This window comes from Pezoporus flaviventris, unplaced genomic scaffold, assembly GCF_033815535.1.
Source record: "Pezoporus flaviventris isolate CSIRO_AGI_PZ_B2104156 unplaced genomic scaffold, CSIRO_AGI_Pfla_v1 ptg000043l, whole genome shotgun sequence".
In the NCBI taxonomy this organism is placed as follows: domain Eukaryota; kingdom Metazoa; phylum Chordata; class Aves; order Psittaciformes; family Psittacidae; genus Pezoporus; species Pezoporus flaviventris.
The window spans coordinates 3,049,644-3,069,857 of record NW_026892591.1 but is presented as its reverse complement, the minus strand read 5'-3'; the positions used below and the strand labels follow the sequence as shown (position 1 = coordinate 3,069,857).

At 45.6% G+C, this 20,214-nt stretch overlaps 2 protein-coding genes across 6 annotated transcripts in view; both read right to left on the bottom strand.

The window, feature by feature from the left end:
• The window catches only part of RPL36 (ribosomal protein L36), a 148,705-nt gene that overhangs the window by 87,620 nt on the left and 40,871 nt on the right, over positions 1–20,214 (bottom strand). The window lies entirely within an intron of this gene.
• On the bottom strand, positions 578–18,414 carry RANBP3 (RAN binding protein 3). 5 transcript variants are annotated; one of them, XM_061466954.1, is made up of 17 exons: positions 18,316–18,414; positions 14,778–14,833; positions 13,547–13,583; positions 13,374–13,460; positions 11,948–12,019; positions 10,717–10,782; positions 9,967–10,059; positions 9,240–9,343; positions 8,340–8,459; positions 7,628–7,731; positions 6,500–6,578; positions 5,501–5,603; positions 4,544–4,668; positions 3,803–3,923; positions 3,024–3,166; positions 2,487–2,667; positions 578–2,001 (listed from the first exon to the last, which is right to left on the bottom strand). In XM_061466954.1, exons 1-17 carry the CDS (start codon positions 18,335–18,337, stop codon positions 1,958–1,960), a joined length of 1,557 nt encoding a protein of 518 aa, XP_061322938.1. In that variant the 5' UTR covers positions 18,338–18,414; the 3' UTR covers positions 578–1,957. The 5 variants fall into 5 exon arrangements, with proteins under 5 accessions (XP_061322938.1, XP_061322940.1, XP_061322941.1 ...); XM_061466956.1 differs by having other exon boundaries at positions 4,544–4,654; positions 5,502–5,603; positions 18,316–18,382; XM_061466957.1 differs by lacking the exon at positions 10,717–10,782 and having other exon boundaries at positions 18,316–18,382.

The following is a 20,214-nucleotide window of genomic DNA, read 5'->3' as shown; positions in this document are numbered from 1 at the left end:
ACACAGTGGCACAGCTCCTCATTAGCCCTTTTCACAGTAATCCAAGGTGTTCCTTCAATCAGGAAGGACAAAGCACCCCCTGCCCCAACAGCTTAAGTCTTCAGCAGTGGTTAACAACAGGTAACAGGCAGAAACATGATCTTGCCTCCCAGTGAACAAAAAGGTGTTGCATTAAGACAGCGGCAGTAAGGACTGCTTTCCTAGTTGGAAAAGGCAACTGTAGCTTTTCTGCTACAATCTGGGCCTTCTTTTTCAAGGCATGCTACATTAAATGCTCCTTCCTCTTTCATGTTCTTTGAACGGGTGCATTTTAGATCCCAGCCTACAGGAGAAGGAGCAAGCGACAAATTATCTGGCAGTAAACTATTTATAATGGAAATAACCTACAAACTTCACAAATTGTTCCAAGTGACCTGGGTTTAAGTTGAGGGAGGCCCAAGTTCCAACTTTGCTGGACAAGAATATACCTTATGTTTTAATAACAAAATAGAGCTCAACTTTCACACAAAAGGCCCAACTGATGAGAAAACATCCGAAGCAGAAAGTGAGCTACGGTTACAGTAGGAGTACTTCAGAATTACACACAGGAAAACACATTCTTGCTTTTATTTTGGTGGAACAGAATACAATATCCTTCAGCCCAAACTATTCAAAGCTGGCAATATTACCTTTTTCTTCATGCTGCAAGACTTCAGGAAACAGAACAGGGGACAGGAAGGGTTAGAAGTTTCTATTTAAGGCCGTTAATCCAGCAAGGTATTGAAAAATGTACTTGACTTTAAGCATGAATAGTTGCATTGACTTCAGGAAGATTATTCACATGTAGGTAAATCAGGCAAGTGCTTCCATGGCTTGTTGAATCAAGCCATTAAATGAGAGCTGCTTCAGAGTACAGGTTTACTTGAATGGCTGGCAGAGCTCATTACATGAGCCCGGTTTATTCTTCCAAGGGCTAAACTGCTGTTTCCTCCTCAGCTTTCCTGAAGGTGTAATCTGTTTGCCTCCTCCACTTCACTGTAGCCACAGAAACATATTATTTCCTAAGAAAAAATTGTATGCAACATCTATTATATATAGTGGCTTAGCTCTCCCTTAAATAGGAACAGAAAAGAACAGTACAAAACAATAGTTTCACTTTCTCAACACACAAGAGCATCTTATCGAAAAAACTAAAATAAAAAAATGGTATCACCACAATATAAACCCCCAAATAATAATAATGAAATGGGAAGAAAGAAAAGGAATTAGCAGAATCCTGCAGACTCTGAAGTCTCTTGTTACTGCATTAAAAAACAACCTTTCCTGGTGAAGCACAATGTTTTGTTTCTCTCTGTTTACAAACCCACTGGACAGGGAACAACAGTGCCCACAACCTACGCTGGAATTAAAAGGGAAAACACCATCATCTGCCTCATCTGCAGTCCAAAAAGAGAATGAACCCAAAAGGGCAGTCAGTGAACTGGTGAGGACACAGTTTCCCTGCAGGTGGCAGAAACTCTTAAGGGGGAGGAGGGGCTCCAAAAGCAGAATTCGAGTTGGAACCATGTCGGAAAGTTCTATCTCGGAGGCCTGCAAGACATGAACTACTGAAGAAACAGTCAAAAGGTCCCACTGAAAAGCTGTGACAAGCTGTAATGTGCCATTTCAATTACAAGGAAGAGGGGAAATGGTTGGGGTTTTGTTGGGTTTTGTGTTTTTTATTTTGCGTTTTCTTTTTGGCTCATCAATATGATGAGCTTTCACGTCCCAAACCACATTCAGGTAGTTTCCAAGTCTGCTTTTTTCTGTGTGGAATCTACTGATCCAGACCAAAAAACCAAACAAACGAACAGGGATGCACAGTTCTTAAGTCCTGGAGCCTTCAACACTGCCTGAAAGAACAGCTGGCCTGGGGGATCCAGAGGTGCCTGCAAGATGGTGTTCATAGCAGCCTTGCAAGCAGAGGGGCTCACGTCTGCTATGTGCTGCCAACATTCTGCCCATCACCTTCATCATTAGGACCTGAAACAAAGGAAGTTCTTTGTCATAAGAAATATCTTTTGTTTCTTGGTTTACAACAAGAGACCCTACCTAAGAAGCCCACAGTAGTCTCAGATTTAGGATTTCAAGGGCAGATGAGAACTGTAGAGGTCCCCTTCTGCCTGCCTTACGTCTTCCTTCTCCAGATGGAGTTCTGTCCACTACAGAATTCTATGTTCTTGACTAATCTGATTTATCTCATTTGAGGATCCCACTAGCATCCCAGAGCCTAAAAGCTCAAGTTTCCAGCCTCTTTAATCCACCCACTGCTTTTGTTCATACTCATTGCTTCTTCCCCCCCCCCAGTGAATCAGGATGGAGGACTGGTCTCTGTCAAAGGCTGGATGTTCCAAGCCATAGGAAAGCAAAGCACAGTAACAAGCCAGAAGCGCATCTCTAATACAGTTACAGAGAGGACACAGAAAGATGTATGGAAACCAGGAAGCTCTGTGATCTTTCTTGCTTACCACTTCCAACTGATCCTGAAGGTGCAATGACGTCATCATCACTGTCCTCCTCATTTGATTGTGTTACCTCTGGCTCAGGTGCTACATTCTTCACTTCTTGCTCTTGTTCCACTCTACTCCGCAAGGCCAAGATGCGATGGTGCAACGCAGCATACAGCTGCCCTGTGTCTTTAGAGCTTGCCTACATGGGTGTAGAAGCAAGGAAAAGGTGCAAAGAATTATAAAAGAAGAAAACACTGCTTATGGAATCCACACCAGTTCTGCCCAATTTCACCATCTACTCAGTTTTCTAATGGAGGGTTTCCCACACAAGGTCAGAATGGGTTGTGGTAGACACAGGAAGATGCTCAATGGACTGAACTGTGATGGTGAGGGCCTGCTCCTCTCTGCTCAGCACCAACTCTGGCTCACATATGCAGCTGACTGTAGAGAAGCTCTTTACCCAGGAGTCACACAGCTTTTCTGACACCTCCAAAGCTTATGCTAACAAGTTCTTGAATTACAAAGTTTGTCTTGTAAAGAAAAACCAATACTCACTGATATAAGAAAAACTTTAACTCCCTGGTCCTCTGTATCCATGGCAGTGATCCGGATGCTCTTCTCACTGGCTTTATCGATCTGCATCTGAGCCCAGAGCTTGGTATTTAAGATTAACCTGAGACTCCCCTGAGTCCTCATCACTAAAGCCAATGAACAAGATCAGTTAGGTGGAAAAAGACACAACATGAAGCTCAAAACAGCCAACATGGCTTTCTATTGTGGGACCATTTAAGTGTCTTTACAAAGAACAGCAAGGGAAAGCCCTTAAAACATGAATCATCACAACTGTGTTAATCAGAAGAACATAGGCTATTAAAAATTAGCAGTCATGTCTAAAGATACTGAGCCCAAAGCCTTACATGTTAATACAACGTTCAGTGGTTGAATCTGAGCTAATCTCAGGCTAATGCACATTCCTGCCACTCTGAACTGTACTGCTCTATTCAAAGAGACTTTCCCTGCCACAAGCACCCTGTCCAAAAGGGCAGAGAGCCCAGATCTGAAGAACATTACCATAAATTTCTAGGCAAATATTGCAGGTGCTAAATGGAGCTTGCTTTTATAGAGAAAAAGAAGCAACTGGCATATTTGCTACATTAGGAGAAATATTCCCTTTGGAAAAAATGGTCAAATTGAAACGAGAAAAGGTCCAAACTGCTGCTGAGTTTCAGCAGCTAAGACATAACTAAAGTAGATGCTGCTGCACGTCATGGAAACATCCTATGAAAATAGCACTGACTGTCATCCAGTACCTCATTTCCCCCGGTTCCTCTTACCCAGCCGAGACTGCAATGTTCCATCATCTGTTGAGGCCATATCATTGAGTCTCAGAAGTCCTCGACCTCTTTCCACCCAAGACTGGGAGTTTTTATCAAACACAAACAGCTTGCACTGAATCTGTAACAGGAAATCTCTCTGTAGCATAGTGGTCAATTGAAATAATGTAATCCCTATTTAGTCACCTACGGCTGGTTAAAAAGATTCAGATTTCATATTGGAATTTTAGCTGCTATAAGCTGTGTAAAGCAAGGCAGTCATCTTCTCTCTTGCAATCAATTCCTCAAAATTGGCTGACTGGTTTCATAAACTTTTATTAACAGAAGCTGTAGACTCTTAAAGAATACCTGCTTTCAAGAGCAAGCAACAAGAACAATTTCAGATAAGGCACAAACTCTCACAGAGGAAACTTATTGTGATATGAGACTGGTGAAGGGTCAGCAGGCTTACATCAGTCAGTCATTTTCCTACCCAAACCATTCTATGAAAGAAGCTATGATGGATTCGGGAGAGTATGCTTAAGATTTGGATAGCCCAAACACTAACATTTCTTCAGAAAGAGGAAATCAAGAAACAACAAAGCAAGGCTCTGATTAACAAACATCAAAAGGTTGCATTTTAACACAAGAAAATCCATTAGAAATATAGGGGGTGGCTGAGCTGCAGGGAAGCAGGTGGTGTGCATCTATCCAGATGAAACCCCCTAAACTGAAAGCTTCTCAACCTTACCCTTAGCTTACCTGTAACACATTGCTTTCAGCTTCCTCCCCGGTGATCACTTCGACCTTTGCTAACAAACACTTCCTTGCTGTTGCTTTAGTGTAGGCTGCTGCAGACTCTGCCAGGGACTCGGAAATATTATTTGCTGAACAACATTTTGAAAGTTGGAGAAGGATTAGCACGTTTGTGAGAGGGGTAAAGGTCTCGCACAAGTACACCAGAATTTGAAGCAATGAAGCACAGAAGACACACGTTAACAGAATAGTAGAGACAGGACTGAAATTGATAGCACAAATTAAAGCTTGGCTTTTAAGCAGAAGACACAAAGGACAGGAGAGGGACATTAATGACCAATCTTGTCCCTGCAGACAGTGTTTCAAAACCTTTCCTATCACACAGACATCTGTAGGTGCTCCAGCACTCCCGACACTGCCACCAGCTCTGCAGTTGGGCCCACCCATCTCCAGCACCATTCATGTTCCACTTTTAGTCTGACTTGGAAGCCGTTTGCTAGAGAAAAGCCAAGCTTTCCAGAAAATCTTGCCAATCTGAAGAGTCCCAACAGTCTAAAATCCAGCAACAGGTCTTTGTTTAAGCAACCCATTTGGTGCACCCGATCAATCTAATGTACATTGAACTCAGACATTCAGTCACTGGGAGCTGGAAGGAAGTTTGCACATTTCTTCCGCGCTCTGTAGGGCCAAGTACCTGCTCCGTAACTCCCTCTACTTTCATTCTGCTGAAGTTAGTCCCAGTACTGCAGAACAACCATGAAAGAGACAGTGTAGCCTGTACATGTTTAACATTAAAGCCAAAAGGACAAGAGAACCTGTAGCATCCAGCACATCACCTCCCACCCTGAGGGTGTGTCTTTGGTTACAGAGACAGTAAAGGCAACATAAAAATGTTTTTATAAACTAACAGGACATTTAAACAAGGATTAACTACCATTCCTAAAATCACATTCTGTTTTTCACCTTTCTCTGGTGTGGCTTCCTGAGAAGAGGATTCAGACCCAGACTCTGTAGCAGCATTCTCCTTATTACTCTCTGTACTACCTTCATTTGATTTTGGTGGACTCTGTTGCAAAAAGAGGAGGGGGTAAACAGAAGGCAGAAAGCATACACTGACTCTGCAGAACAGAGCTAGTGATCAGTCATGAGGGAAGCCCTAGTGCTCATCACCCATACAGCACAAGAACCACCCCACAGATGACATGCTCCCACAGTAACAGCTATCCCACTTCCCCCGCCAAGGAACTGAATGCAGCCTGACCTGAACACAGTTCAGGTTATTCGTCCTTGAACTGAAACCAAATTTCAACCCTCATTGTGAAGTTATGCTCAATAAAGCAAACGAATTTCGGCTACAGTTCAACCTGGTGCATCCCTGGCTGAACTCCCTGCTCAGGGGTTACATGTGGATGAGTACACAGCATTCAATGTTTCCCTTTTAGACCAGCATAGCAATAAAAACAACAGTAGGAAACAGTGAGGCACTGGAAGCTGTACCTTTGGATAGTACACCATGAAGAGTTTTCTGAATCACACCTCAGTACTGAGGCTGCTGGCCTTGGAATCCCATCACTGAGGGATCATGGAACTGAACTTCTCTCCATTTGGAGGACAGAAAACACTAACCACTCAAATAGTTATGCTGAAGAAACCATTTAAAGCAAACTGTGCCTTAAAGTGCTTGGACTTGAGAGCCTCATGGACTACTAGAAGGCACTCAAGCTCCTCACACCAGTAGAGGCCAGCAGGGAAATCCTGGAGGACACTGCTGCTGCAGCCAGTACTCATAATGAAACCCCCACACTGCTCTCAGAAAAGGGAATCACCTACAAGGGAAAACCACTGAAAGCAAGCCATGCTCCAGTGATGAGGGTAATTAAAGGTTCTCGAAATCCCCGAGTGAGAATCCAGAACACAGACTCCTCACAGAGCTAGAGCATTCCAGTCACTGTGGATACTCACTAGGACTCGCTCACTCATGTTCTGGCCAAAGACAAACTTGTTGCTAGATGCATCTGCACTGTTTGTAGAGTTCTCTACACTGGAGGAAAACAAAAAAACAACAGCAAACAAACCCAACCCCCCCAGCAAAATAGGTTTTAGAAGTCAGGAAATATCCACTTATCTTCTGATAGAATTCCTCAGTAAGTGAGAGACTGTCACTGGCTTTAAGTACTGGTTGACACAGAAACAGCAGCAAAAATGATTTCAACTTAGTAACACGAGACCATGTCCTGGTTTTACAGAATGAGAATCCTCTCAGAATGATGGCAGATGGTTTTGTCACTGTAAATATCTTCCCTTTAGATATCTAGCTCCACATTAAGCCATGCTGAATGCTGAGGGCTTATTGTTTCATCATACAACGTACTTTTAAACAGTATTTACATGCACAAATGTGAATTCCTACAGGGTTTTAGGTGAATTTTCTCAGAAAGAGTAAGAATTAAAACTAAGCCACTTAAAGACAGGAGGGATAAATAATGCCTCTTTCTAGACTATCTCAAATGCTATGCTCACAAAGAAGTTTCACAATCAAATCTCAGCCCTCACATCTTCCTTATAGAATAAGCATCCTCCTCCCATTTGGCATTTTTATGAACAGAGTTTAAATCCCATGCAGGAAGGACAACAGTGGTTGTTTTATTTACAGACTGAGAACACTTCAGTTACTGTTCACAGAATCATGGAACGGTTTGGGCTGGAAGGGACCTTAAAGCTCATCCAGTTCCAACCCCCTTGCCACAGGCAGGGACACCTTCCACTAGAGCAGGTTGAAGCACAGATCTGTACAGGATTCTACTGGTAGGTCCAATTAATTCCATCACTGTTTCTTTCTATTCATTCATGAGAGAACTTCTCTCATCTTATGCTTGTTAGTTTTCTGAAGAGGCTTTGGTGAGGCTGTGGTCAAGCAAGTGGTGTCACATGCATCTCCCTTGAGGGTTCCCTCACATCTGAAGTTTGCCACCTCATTCTCCAGAAGCCTGGGATCCCACTGACCCAGTGTAAGCCCTGCATCCGAACAGCACAACCACAAATCACCCCGAGCACAGAACAAGTGTCCTCCGGCTTCCCCTGGAGTCTCACCTGGAACTGATGTACTGTAGAAAATAATTTGTTGCAGAAGGTGTGTCTGTCGCGTGAAGGCCGGCGTTGGGCACGTCGGCAGCTTCATCGCTTTCATCCCCCAGCTAGGAACAGGAGGAGACATTGACAGTCTGAGCTACTGACCACAAACTTCCCAGCTCGTACTTTCCCAAGACAAACTTCCAGCCACAAGCACTGTATAATAAAGCAATATAAGCCTATGACCTGGTATAGCTCTCGTAATGCCAGGAAACCTGTGCAACCCTGTCTTCAACAAGAGGTGCTAAAAATAGAGCTGAATCACTCCATGCAGAGGTTTGAGCCCAGGCTGCCCCGTTTTTCTTATCTCACCTTTTATGTGAGCTCTTAGTTTCATGGGAGCAACTTAGGAACACACTTCAACTTAATTCTGACCCAAAAGGTAAGAGAAAACAATAGATTGCACAGAGCTTGTTACCTATGAGCTTCTTACGGTAATGAAGATTATTAATTCATTTATTAAATGTCTGGAAAACCAGTTTTACTGAACAGCCTATTCACAGCTTTTCATTCTGTTTAAATACAGGAAGGTTTTAACCCTTCTATACAGGGTGGCTGCAGAGTACTTCAGAAACAGTGCGTAACGCTCATGCTATCAAATGATCTGTTCCACTGCTGCTCATCCTCACTCAAAGACATCAACTCTTAGTCAAGATAACAAACACATGTGTACCTTAACTCTATCTCTTAAGTTTTGCCCAAATACAAACGCTTGCTGTGCATTTAGTTCTGCCTTCTCACAGCTGTCATCATCTGCAGTGTTGTTAGACTCTTTTTTCTGACATTCTCCTGCCTAAAGAAAAGAAATGCAAAGCTTTAGCCTTGAGTTTCTTCCCGCAAAAGCCACGTTATGACATTGTGAGTCACACAGTCATTTCCAATGACAAACCTGTAATAATATCTCCAGAGCTACAAGGCGATTTTTGCTTTTAAAATCCTGTTGTTTAAAATCATCTTCCTTAATGAATCACAGAACAGCTGACGTTCCAGGGGATCTCTAACAATCCCTTGGTCCAAACTGCGCTCAAAGCAGCATCAGTGCTAGGCTAACCGAAACCTCCTACAGCCAAGTCTTAAAAAAATCCCAGGATGTTACCAAGCTTTCCAGTTTGGGAGCCTGGTTCAACGCTCGACTGCACTAAATGACAGAATGGTTTGGGCTGGAAGCAACCTTAAAGCTCCTCCAGTTCCAACCTCCCGGCACGTGCAGCAACACCTTCCACTAGAGCATGTTGCTCTCAAGCAGCAGTAAGATTTTACAGCAAGATTAGACAAAGTCAGAAGGACTATAAGGAAAGAATGACAACAGAAGCTGAAATGGGAAAAATCGGTATGAAAAAAACATCCTAGACTGGATTCAGTAAATCCCTGTTGCATTTAGTAAAGACAAAAATAGTACACTATTAGTATAAAATCTAATATTACACCTAAAATGCACTCCCATGGTACGGATAGAGAAGGAGGCTATCACTGCTGAACTGCACTCATATGCCTAAACAAACAGACTTTGTTCAGAGAATGCTGTTTTGAAGCCTGTCACCTTGAGTGTCCTTCCAGCGCTCCTGCAACTCACCTTGTCTTCAGAGTCAGAGCTCTTCAGTGCAGCATTACTTAGCGATTCTGATGTGGCTGCGGAATCTGCTGGGATATTCACACCATTGGTGCCGCTGCTGAGAACTGCAATAAGGAATGGGAGAATTCTGTAAGTTCTCTGTAAGTCCTGCAAGTTTCCTGTAGCCAACAGCATGCTGTCTTCTTAAGGCCATGAAACACTGCAGTGTAAAAGACAGAGCTCCCGTAGTATTTATAAGGGCCACGATTCAGCAATTCTTATCTGAATCAGAAGTCCACATGCAGAAACCCAAGTCAGCAAGAAGTCACTTCATCTTGGGAGCCCACTCTTCCAGCCTGTCCAGGCCACCCTGCAGGGTGCCTCTACCTTCCAAAGTGTCCACTTCCCCACTCACTTTGGTGTCATTGGCAAACTTCATCAGGGTACATTTGATCCCATCATCCAGATCACTTATGAAGACATTGAACAGCCTTGAACAGAATATCGATCCCTGGGGGACCCCACTGGTGACACCTCCCCAGCTGAAGAAGCTGTTCACCACCACCCACTGGGTGCAGCCTGTCAGCCATTTCCCCACCCACCTCACATCTATGATGTTGCTCTTCTGAAAGGAGAAACCCAGCACAACAGAGACAGATGTTGAGTAAAACAAAGTGCTGCACTAAGGAGATTTGGGGGGTTTTTGCTCTCCCTTTGTGGTACTTTAGAAAGCAAAAGTGTTGTTTACCCATCTGTGAGAAAGCTTTTGGCTGTGGTGCCTGTAATACTGCTGGACGTAGCACACTGCGCTGCTGCTCCTTCGGCTTCTGGCTGGGGAGACCTGCAAGTACAAAGGGTTTTCAAGAGCTATAAAGCTTTAAAGTTGAAAAATTCAGCTTCAGTTCATCTCTCTCATCTCTTCTGTAACTGCTTCCAACAGAGAGCACAGCAGAAAAGCAGGCATTTAAAAAGCTTCCTCCTCCTCCTTTCCTATCTCTCACTCAAAACAGAATTAGTCCCAAGTAGAGAAGACATCTTCCTGGCCTAAAAAACCCCCACTTCAGTGTATATTCTCTACCTTATCCAGGAAAGCACAGAAGAGAGTTTATGACTAACTCAGAAATACAAGCCAAAATGTAAGAGAAGTGAACAGTACACAAGCAATCCTATTTATGCACTGACACATTATTCAACTACACATTCCAGGTCTCCTCCTCCTAATGAAGAGATTTCCAGGTATTGGTGCAGGGAGTCCAGCACTACTCTAAGGACTGAATCAAAGCACACTAAGCTCCGACACGTTTCAGAAGCACAGTCCTGACCCAAGCCAAAGTCTGGCTGTGTCTGTGCATGTTACACACTGGATATGGACATAACCACTGTGGAGAACAGAAGACTTTTCTGCCTTCCACTTACAGCAGCAGTTTGAGGAAACTCCTAAATACATGAAATGCTTGAACTGGTTTCTTTGTACTGCTGCAGAACAGATTGAACTCACCCGCACTGGGGGCCTGACCATGGATAAGGATTGGGGGCTTCAGCCGGAATCCACTGCTCTTTTCCTCTGGAAGCAAAATGCAAACCCAAAAGGCCACAGCTGTAACACACTACATACACTGCAAGTCACAGCTCTTCACGTTTTCCCCATTCTAATACCCTACAAGTTTCATAAATATCCACAGTCATTAGGAGATTTCCAAAGAACAAATTCCTGTCTTCCAAAAGAAGTCAGGATTTCCAGGAATCATCACAGCAAATGCACAAAGACAGAAACATGAGTTGCTGCAATAAAACCCCCCTCCAAACTGTTTTTTCAGTAGCAACCTGAAACAGATCCTTTTCACACGAGAAATGGAGTGCTTTGTGTGAAGGAATTAGTCAAGGTAATAGAGGTTCTAAGCAAGAATCAAACTGAAGAAAGAACCAACACTATGACTGAACGTGACAGCTGCTAATAAGCACTCAACTGCTAATTATCATCAATTCAGTTACACTTAATTGGTAGTATTAATTTCTCATCATTCCATTCGCTTTTACAGTAGGAAGAGAAATGAAATTCCTTTGTTTGCACGCACTACGCTTGAAGCTAAAAGGTAAAAAAACAATCTCAAGAAATCATATTCATAAACCCGCAGCTACTACAAGTTCCCAAGAACTTACAAGGTGTTATTATAAATGTTTTCTCTTATGGGCATAATGGCTGTGCTCAGCACCTTCCCATCTTACTTATTCTCCTGCCATTGAAGCGTAAGATAACAATGTGCTAAACAGGACAAGAAACCTAGGGAGGAGCTTTGAACAAGGGCCTGTAGAGACAGGACAGGGGGAATGTCTTTAACCTGCCAGAGGGGAGATTGAGATGAGCTCTTAGGCAGAAGCTCTTCCCTGTGAGGGTGCTGAGGCGCTGGCACAGGGTGCCCAGAGAAGCTGTGGCTGCCCCATCCCTGGCAGTGCTCAAGGCCAGGTTGGACACAGGGGCTTGGAGCAAGCTGCTCTATGGAAGGGGTCCCTGCCCGTGGCAGGGGTTGGAGCTGGAGGAGCTTTAAGGCCCCTTCAACCTAAACCAGGCTGGGATTCCATACAGCAATACCACGTTACAGAACAGGAGGGATTAACAAAAGAAGTGGTTCACAGATCACGGCTGAACATCACCACAGATTATGGTACTTTGGCTCGTGACAGACTGACAGCAGTTTGCTGAGCAAAAGCAGAGAAATGGGGAAGCTCACCTGGTTCCGAGTCAGAGTTGCCTGTAGAGGGTTCACAGAAGCTTGATGGCATAAAAACGTTGTTCTTTGCTACTGCAGTCAAGGAAAAAGAAAGAGGAGCTGTGTACTTTATCTGAATTTTAACTCTGTTCCCAGACACATCAAAGCTGGAACCTGAGAACAGTTTTTCTAGTCATTTGTTTTTTTCACTTTGTTTTTTTCTTTCTTCTGAACTAAACCAGTATTACAGGAACGTTATTCTTCCCCACTCATTCAGCAGTCTTATCACTGTCTGCTGCGGCTTAAGCCCCCAGCAGGCATCCATGTGCACTGACTTCTGTGGTCTGTGTTACCAAATCCAGTAAAGCCCAAAGGAGTTGACAGATATGTTTCATAAAATAATTCCTATCTGTAAGTTTTCATATATTTGTAGTTTCAGCTTTTAACCTTTTGCTGTTAAATTGAAGAAATCAGCAGAAATCTCTTAGATTTGCTGTGATCAGGTCACTCTCCAACAACTTCATGTGAAAAAAGCTACCTTTTTCTTAGTTACTCTGCTGCCAGGGCAGTCTCAGGTCATGCGTAAGTTGTTTTAGTCTTTTCCTTTTCTCCCATTCCTTTTAAAGGAGAGAGGATTCAAGACATTTCCTACCTGGCTGATGCAAGAGAGAATGATCACTGCCTGTGGTGTTTACAGGCAGCAGCACAATTGCTGGGAAGGCCAGGGGTGAATTCTTGCAGTTCACACACTGGGAATGGTAATGCTTGATATTTGTATTCCCTCACAGGAATGTTCTGCAGAATTTATGCTTCTCTTCACAGACACTTTCAAGTGGCAAGAACTGTTTTAGTTAAGAGATGTCAGTGCTTGGAGAATCCCCTACTTTGTTTCCATCATCTTAGCTGAAATCATGGGTTGGAAAGGACTTTAAGGCTCATCCAGTTCCAACTCCTTGCCACAGGCAGGGACATCTTCCCCCACAACTTCCATAAACATTTATTTGAATATTGCTGTCAGCATTCAATGGCCTTTGTTTGCAGAAAATCTTTCACTGTCCAAACCTCTCCAATTTTTGGTGGGGGTTATAGTTCTCATAAGGGTGGGGAAATTTTTCTTACAGGAACCTGCATCATGTTTTAAGGCAGACCATCATGAAAAGAGGGAAGATGGAATTAAAGGGAAGAAGCAGGTGAGAAAAAATAATCTAGAACTTAAATACAAAAGGCAAGTGCTGCATCTTCTGGTATAACAGCGTTCTGAGATGACTTTCCTTTCTCATTTCATCATGCTTAACCTTCTTCCAGAGCCTCAAAAAAAACAAACAAGCTGATAAATCCTGTCATACTTGACTTCATGCAAGATGATCTGCTGGAGACAAAACCTCCCAATGACATATATGGGAAGGAAACCCATATATAGCATATATAATATTGTAGCAACATTTACCTGACTGAGAAGGAGGGAACTGAGTTAAGGACGACGTTCTCTCCCGCTTTACAGGTGGACAGTAGCTCCCATCCTCTCGATCAGATTCTGCAGGATAAAGGCAATTAGAGGAAAACGCACAAAATCCTGGAGAGTCATTTTGTGGGATTTAACCTTACAAACAAGTCTCTTACCATCCCCATCTTCTGGGCTTGATCCATCTGCTGATCTCTGAAATCAGATGACAGTGATAAAACAAAGTCACACACTGAACATCTCAATCTCTCTGGATCCATCTGAATGTTTTAATCATCACTTTGAAGGGGTTTTCATTCCTGGCAATGCATTGCTCCCAGATTACACAGAAGCATCTCGAGTTTCACTCAAAATACTATTAAGTAAGATTTACAAATAAGATATCTGAAAATCTATACCCAAACACTAACATCTCCAGAGACTACTGCAACCATTATCACAGTCACAGCATCTAGATATTGAAAACCTCGAAGTGACAATGCTCAAATTCAGGTCAAGTTTAAAACCACCACAGACGTTCCAAGCTCCTCATGAATGTGCCTTTTAGTTGGAAGTTCATTCCAAAGCACTCTCTGATCAATGTAACTGGCTTGAGCTCCTTCAAGCAAAGGAGGAAGCCCTTTCCCAGTGCACTCTATAAACCAACACTATGGTAGTTTTACAGGAAGGAGTCTCCCAGCATGTTCTACAGTGCCAGAAACAAACCAAGAAGCATCACCAACTATCACAACATTCAACAAGTCTTCAAGTACAGGTTTCACATCTTTTCTAATGGTCCTGATCTTTTCTTCCTCCCCTGATACAATTTCCCTTGCTCCTGCAACATATAATCCCATGATGGATTCCTTTCACGATGGGATGTGACCAGGGCACCATCAGCACCTTCATCTGGTTGTGAAACCTCCTGACACAACTGGATCCTGTCCCTAGTCCAACACTACCCCATTACCCCAACACTGCTACATGAACAGAGGAGTACAGAGAACTCACCAGCATCCTCCCTTTGAAACTTGGCACGGGGAACAAACAGCTCTGGAACAGGGAATGCCACCCTCACAGGGAAGAGCTTCTCCCTCAGAGCTCATCTCAGTCTCCCCTCTGGCAGGTTAAAGCCATTCCCCTTGGCCTGTCCCTACAGGCCCCTGTCCGAAGCCCCACTCCAGCATCCTGCTATACACCCACTTTTGACTCAGAGCAGCTCTTAACCTCAGCAAACACGCCACTTACACCTAAAGTTTAGAATTAACACTTGCCGTGTCTCCTGCGATGACAGCCCTTGGGGAGTCACAAACAAACTGCATTTCTACTAACTGGCATGGCAGCTACCTCAACAGCAGACCCAAGGTGACAGAACAAATCAAAGAGAAATCCGTATCAACAGCTCCTTACCTTCTGTGCTTTATCCTTCTGAAATACAAAGACAGGTGGAGCAATGGCAGGTTTTTCTGTAAAAATGAGAAATCAATGTTTTTTTTTCCAACCACATTAACTACTGACCAATATGAAAACATTCTGTTCCAAGATGGTTTTACCAGCAACGAATCCCTCAAGCAGTTACATCTCAGTTACCCAAATTGTTTCCACCGGTTCCTGGTAACACATAATTAAAGGACTTGTTCTTCAAACGCTCCTTTTTCCTTCTGAAGATCAATACAAGTGATACCCAAAAGCTCTTTGCCTTTTGCCTCCAGATCTGTTTCAAACCAGTACTTTGACCAAACAAGAGCACATTGGGAGGAAAAGCCCTTTGCAGCAGTAGTTACTGAACACATGTCAACTTTGCAGGCAAAGGTTTTCTCCTTCCCCGCCACAAAGCATTAATGCAAAGGGAGTTTTGCTGTACACACCCATATAGCCCTTTCTTAAAGGTCACCTGACACTTGATTCCATTTGCATTTTATTACCATTGAAGCCTTTAGAAAGGTCCTAAATTGTCAACCTTTGCACATCTAAAATTTAAACCAAATATCCCATGCATATTATTACAGAAGAACCAGTCTTTTCTACATCATTTAAGTTCATGTCTGCTTCCCCCTTGAAGTATCAACTCAACTGGTAGCAGGACACTAAGTAAACACATCAACATTTAGTCTTCAAGAACAGAAAGAATTTCTAGAATCAGAGAATCAATCATGTGGAGAAGAGCTTCAAAATCATCCCCAGCACTGCCAAGGCCACCACTGCCCCATGGCACTGAGGCCTCGTCTCCACGGTGTGTGAACACTTGCAGGGATGGTGACTGCAGCCCTGCCCTGGGCAGCCTGTTCCAATGCCTGAGCACCCTTGGGGAAGGAACTGTTCCTCCTCTCCATCTAAACTTCCCCTGGTGCAGCTTGAGGCCGTTTCCTCTTGTCCTACTACTTGCTTCTTGGAAGAGACCAACCCCACATCACTACAAAGAATGGGTTTTTGTTTTCTGTTGCTCTTAAGGACCTCAGAACAAGGCTAGTTTCTTTGCAGAAGTTCCACCTTTTCTGTAATTCAGTCTTACAAACCGGGAATTTCAGAAAATTAACATTTTAAAAGCTTTCAGAACTTGAAAAGCCACCAGAAAAAGGAAAGAAGAATGAAAGAATTGAAACAAGTGGGTGCCATGGTAAAAATGACAGGTTCCAAGAGCTTTGCATTAGTAGGGTGAAAGGACACAGGCCGAACAAACCCAGATTCCAAGGCCAGAAGGTTTGCTGCAGTAATCAAACAGGTAAGAGTCTAAGCAAGTCTCACTTGCATGAGCAGACAAGAAAAGCCAATGTTGAAATGTGCTCAGCAAAACCAACCTGCACGAACTACTGAAACCTCTTTCTAGGTACCTGTGCCAAAGAACAATGAGCTTCACACCTCACAACAAAGTAGGACTGAGGCAGCACTGGTGTACAAAGCAATCAAGATTAAGGAATACCAAGAGCTTCCTTTCAACCAGCCTTGGTTTGCGAAAATGCCCATTTAGCTATCTAACACTTCAAACAAAAGATCAATATGAAGCAGAACATCAAAGAATCACCAGTACCAGAAGGGTCACTTCACAGATGTGAATGAAAATATCTGGACACAAGGAAATAAAACATTCACCTCAGTACTGGAAAAATAGGTTGATGTGTTTAAGAATGAGAAGAAAACAATCCAAGCCACCTGAGAATATCACTGCTTCAGAGAGGTGAGGAGAAAAACTATGGAGTCCACTGACTTTTAGCGGAACGATGCCAGGAAATACATGTACCTGCACCAGTATTCAAAGAACAGACACCTCCAAAATTGAACTGGAGGACAGAAACTCAACACGAGACATGGCAGCCAGTACTATCAGGATGGGCAGAAGAGGCCATAGCTCAGAAGCAAGCTGATCGTGCTCGATCCTGTGAAAGCTTGTATCACTTTACTGGAAGAAGGAAGGGATGAAGATGACAAGTGGAAGGAGATGTGAGCACAAACTAAAGAGATTAGCAAGTGAGGGAAGTCACTGGGGTCAGGAAAGGATCTGAAGAGAAAAAAAGAAAGAGAAAAAGGAAGATTAGATGAAAGAGTAGAGCTCCCCCCTGCAGCCTACGCAATGCTGCAGCAGTACAGAGACAGGGGTAGGAACACACAAGTCAGTAGCAAAAGATGCAATAAACATTGCTAACTTGGAATTCACTGTTGAGCTTAATGTTTCCCACTAGAACCAGGAGGTTAAGCAAGAGGCTTGCACAACTTAAGACAGCTATTCCCAAACTCGTGGATCTGAACGAACACAGTAAACCCTGAAAGCTTACTGTAAGGTTATTGTAACAACAGCAGGGAAATACTGCCCTTAAGTTTCTCACAAGCAGTCATTACACATTTGACTGTTTACTACCATTCCTGACACCACTCATCATGCCTCTTCGGGCACTGTCAGCTCATCTTGAGCTTGGGAGCCTAAGACACGCTGCAACACAGGATTTGTGAAGTAACTTCAGTGTAATTACGTGCCAGGTGCTCGCAGACATCATCTTCAAACGCTACACCTGTAACAGACACTTGCTTCCTGTTGTTTAATGTTAATATCAGAACTGTAATTGCCACTGTTGCAGAGCTCAAATGGAAGGAGCAGTCTTAAAGAAGGGGCCTCACACACTTTCATTCACCTCCTTCCAGCATTTCCTCTCTTTCAGTAGCTGAGAAAAGGGATGAGAAACAGACAGCTGGGGCAAACTTGGGTTTGCAGAGACTTTGAAGAAAGTTCATCATTCTCAAATGCAAACTGTTGATGCCTACTGTCACCTACACATCATTCTATATGCCTAGAAGCACACCCAAATCTTACAATAGCACAGCCCATGCATTCCTAACCCTCTTCAGAGAGAGGTTAAACCAGTATTTCTTTACTTCGGGGTTTTCAGCTAAAACACACATATAAATGTACCTCCCTTAGTTTTACGTAACCACCCCTATTATGCCCTTAGCCAGGAGGATTAACACGAGTGGAAGTTAAGGAAATAGTTACAACAGGCCTAAAACCGTGGGCAACGACCCCAAATGCAAGCGGACGAACCGGGACACCAAGCGGCTCAGGACCGCCCCAGGGCCACACGCGCGGCGCTCGCTGCCCCGCTCCGCAGCGCCCGGGGCACGGACACGCTCGGGGACCCGCCGCCAACCGCCCCCCCCCCCCCAGCAGGATGCACCCGCAGCGCGGCCCCGGGCCGCCACCACCCCGGACCCCCGCGGGCACCCGGCGCGGCGGGGAGCGCGGCGGCCCGGCCGGCAGCTCCCTTTGTCCGGCCGCTCGCCCCACCGGGGCCGGGGCACGACAGAGGCCGCAGGGAGGGAACGCTGCCGAGGGCGGGCGCACGCCCGGCAGCGCCTCAGAGAGCGGGTGGCGGGGTCGGGCGGGGGTCGGGCTGCGGCCGGGAGCGGCGGCAGAACCGGGCCGGAGCGTCCCCGCTGCGCAGCGCCGGTGCCCGCCTACCTTCGTTCGCCAGGTCCGCCATTTTACTTCCTCAATCCCGCCCACAATGCACCGCGCGGCCGGACGCTTCCACTCACCGCGGGCCGGGCCGGGCCGGGCCGCGCTGCGCAGGCGTCGATTTGTGGCTGCTCGAGGGGACTTCGCGCATGCGTGTGGGGTCGGCCCGGCCCGGCCCGGCCCGGCCCCGGTGCGGCCCGGCCCCGGTGCGAGCGGGGCTGCTCGGTCCCGGCGGGGCGGAGGCTCCTGGAGCAGCGGTGCCGTTGCCTCCTATGGCTCCTGCGGCCCCTTCCTGCCGTAAACAAACGCCGCTATTACACACGGGACGGGGCCCTGCGCAAGTCGTGCCCAGATCCCTGGCGTGGCGTACTGAACCGTACCGTACCGAACCGAACCGTACCGAACCGTACCGTACGCCCCCCCCCCCCCCAAACAAGACCATAGCAGGCCTTGGGTGTGAGCAGGAACCCGGCTTGTCTGAAGCTAAGAATGGGAAAGGGGGTTGGAAAGTTGTTGTTTGCCTCAAACAAGCCGCAGCTCCCGCAGGCTGCTGAGCCCATTGACTTCCATGGGCATTCAGCATCTACAGTTTGGAGTGGATTCAAGATTCAGAGGGACACGGCAGAGAAGAACATGCAAGGCAGTTAGTAATGATTAATGTTAATTGGTGTTTGGTCTGAATACAGAGTGCCTGCACGCAAAGGCAGATACATCACCTGTGAGGAGCCTGGCCATGAACTCTGCTGAGCACCACTGCAACTGTACCCTGAAGAGGATTCTGGTCGCTGGTTTCTGTCTGCCAAACACCCACTCATACGGCAGCCCTTGCCCAGCCGTGGGGAGCAGCGGTCTGCTCTGCAGGAACAGGGGTGAGCGGTGGTCTGCTCTGCAGGAACAGGGGTGAGCGGCGGTCTGCTCTGCAGGAACAGGGGTGAGTGGCGGTCTGCTCTGCAGGAACAGGGGTGAGCGGTGGTCTGCTCTGCAGGAACAGGGGTGAGCGGCGGTCTGCTCTGCAGGAACAGGGGTGAGTGGCGGTCTGCTCTGCAGGAACAGGGGTGAGCGGTGGTCTGCTCTGCAGGAACAGGGGGTATCGTGGTGGGAAAGCCAGAGCTACGCCCAGAGACCGAATACAGCTTTGCAGACACTAAATGCAACTTCTGACAACAGCAGCCAAGAGCACGCCTGGCGAGCACCTAAGAGAGGAGGAGGCCTGGGGTCTCAGCGCAGGTACTGGAGGCTGAGGGCAGGCAGGGCAGAAGGTGAGCAGGAAGGAGCTGATGGAGGGCACCAGCACTGCTCTGTCAGAAGCAGCCCCAGGCAGCACTGCTGGAGCTGGGCTCAACGGGCTGCAGCATCTCTGCTTTTATCCCAGCTGACTTCCAGCTGATTTTATCATCTCCTCCAGTCATGGCCTTCCACTTCCAGCAGCTCTGTCGGATGTTGTCACTTTGAGCATGGCCACTGGTGCTCACAGAGCTGGGCACCAGTGCTGGCAGCTGGGTGCTGTCCAGTTGGCAGCCTGAGTCCATGTGTGGCTTTGGACCTTGTCAGTGCCTCTTTCCTGGACACCTGGATCACATTTGGTGCAGAGAATTGCACGGCAAACATTGTCCTTAATCACAGGAGAACCATCATTTGCGGGCATAGACATCGTGGCTGACTTAGCTCCAGTTCTGATGGAATTAAGTTCCTGTCCTGAAGTAGCCATGTCCTACAAACCGAGCCAAACACTGCTGGTGAAAAGGTGTGAGAGTAATTACCCATTACGTGAGTACCTAAAAAACAATAATTACATTTTTAATTGAAGCCCTTGTTCTGCTACAGATACCCACTATGGAAAATTTCCCTTCTGAGCATTAAAGCCTGTTAAACCTCTGAGAAACTGTGAACATGCTTTTGCCA

Bases quoted from the DNA above. Each gene is read 5' to 3' on its own strand.
- RANBP3 (XM_061466954.1), bottom strand. From the start codon at position 18,337: ATGGCGGACCTGGCGAACGAAG. The intron at 10,783-11,947 runs GTGAGCTTCCCC...TTTTGCTTCCAG, and splicing joins CAACTCTGACTCGGAACCAG to AGGAAAAGAGCAGTGGATTC. The intron at 8,460-9,239 runs GTGAGTTGCAGG...TCTTTTCTTTAG, and splicing joins GCTCTGACTCTGAAGACAAG to GCAGGAGAATGTCAGAAAAA.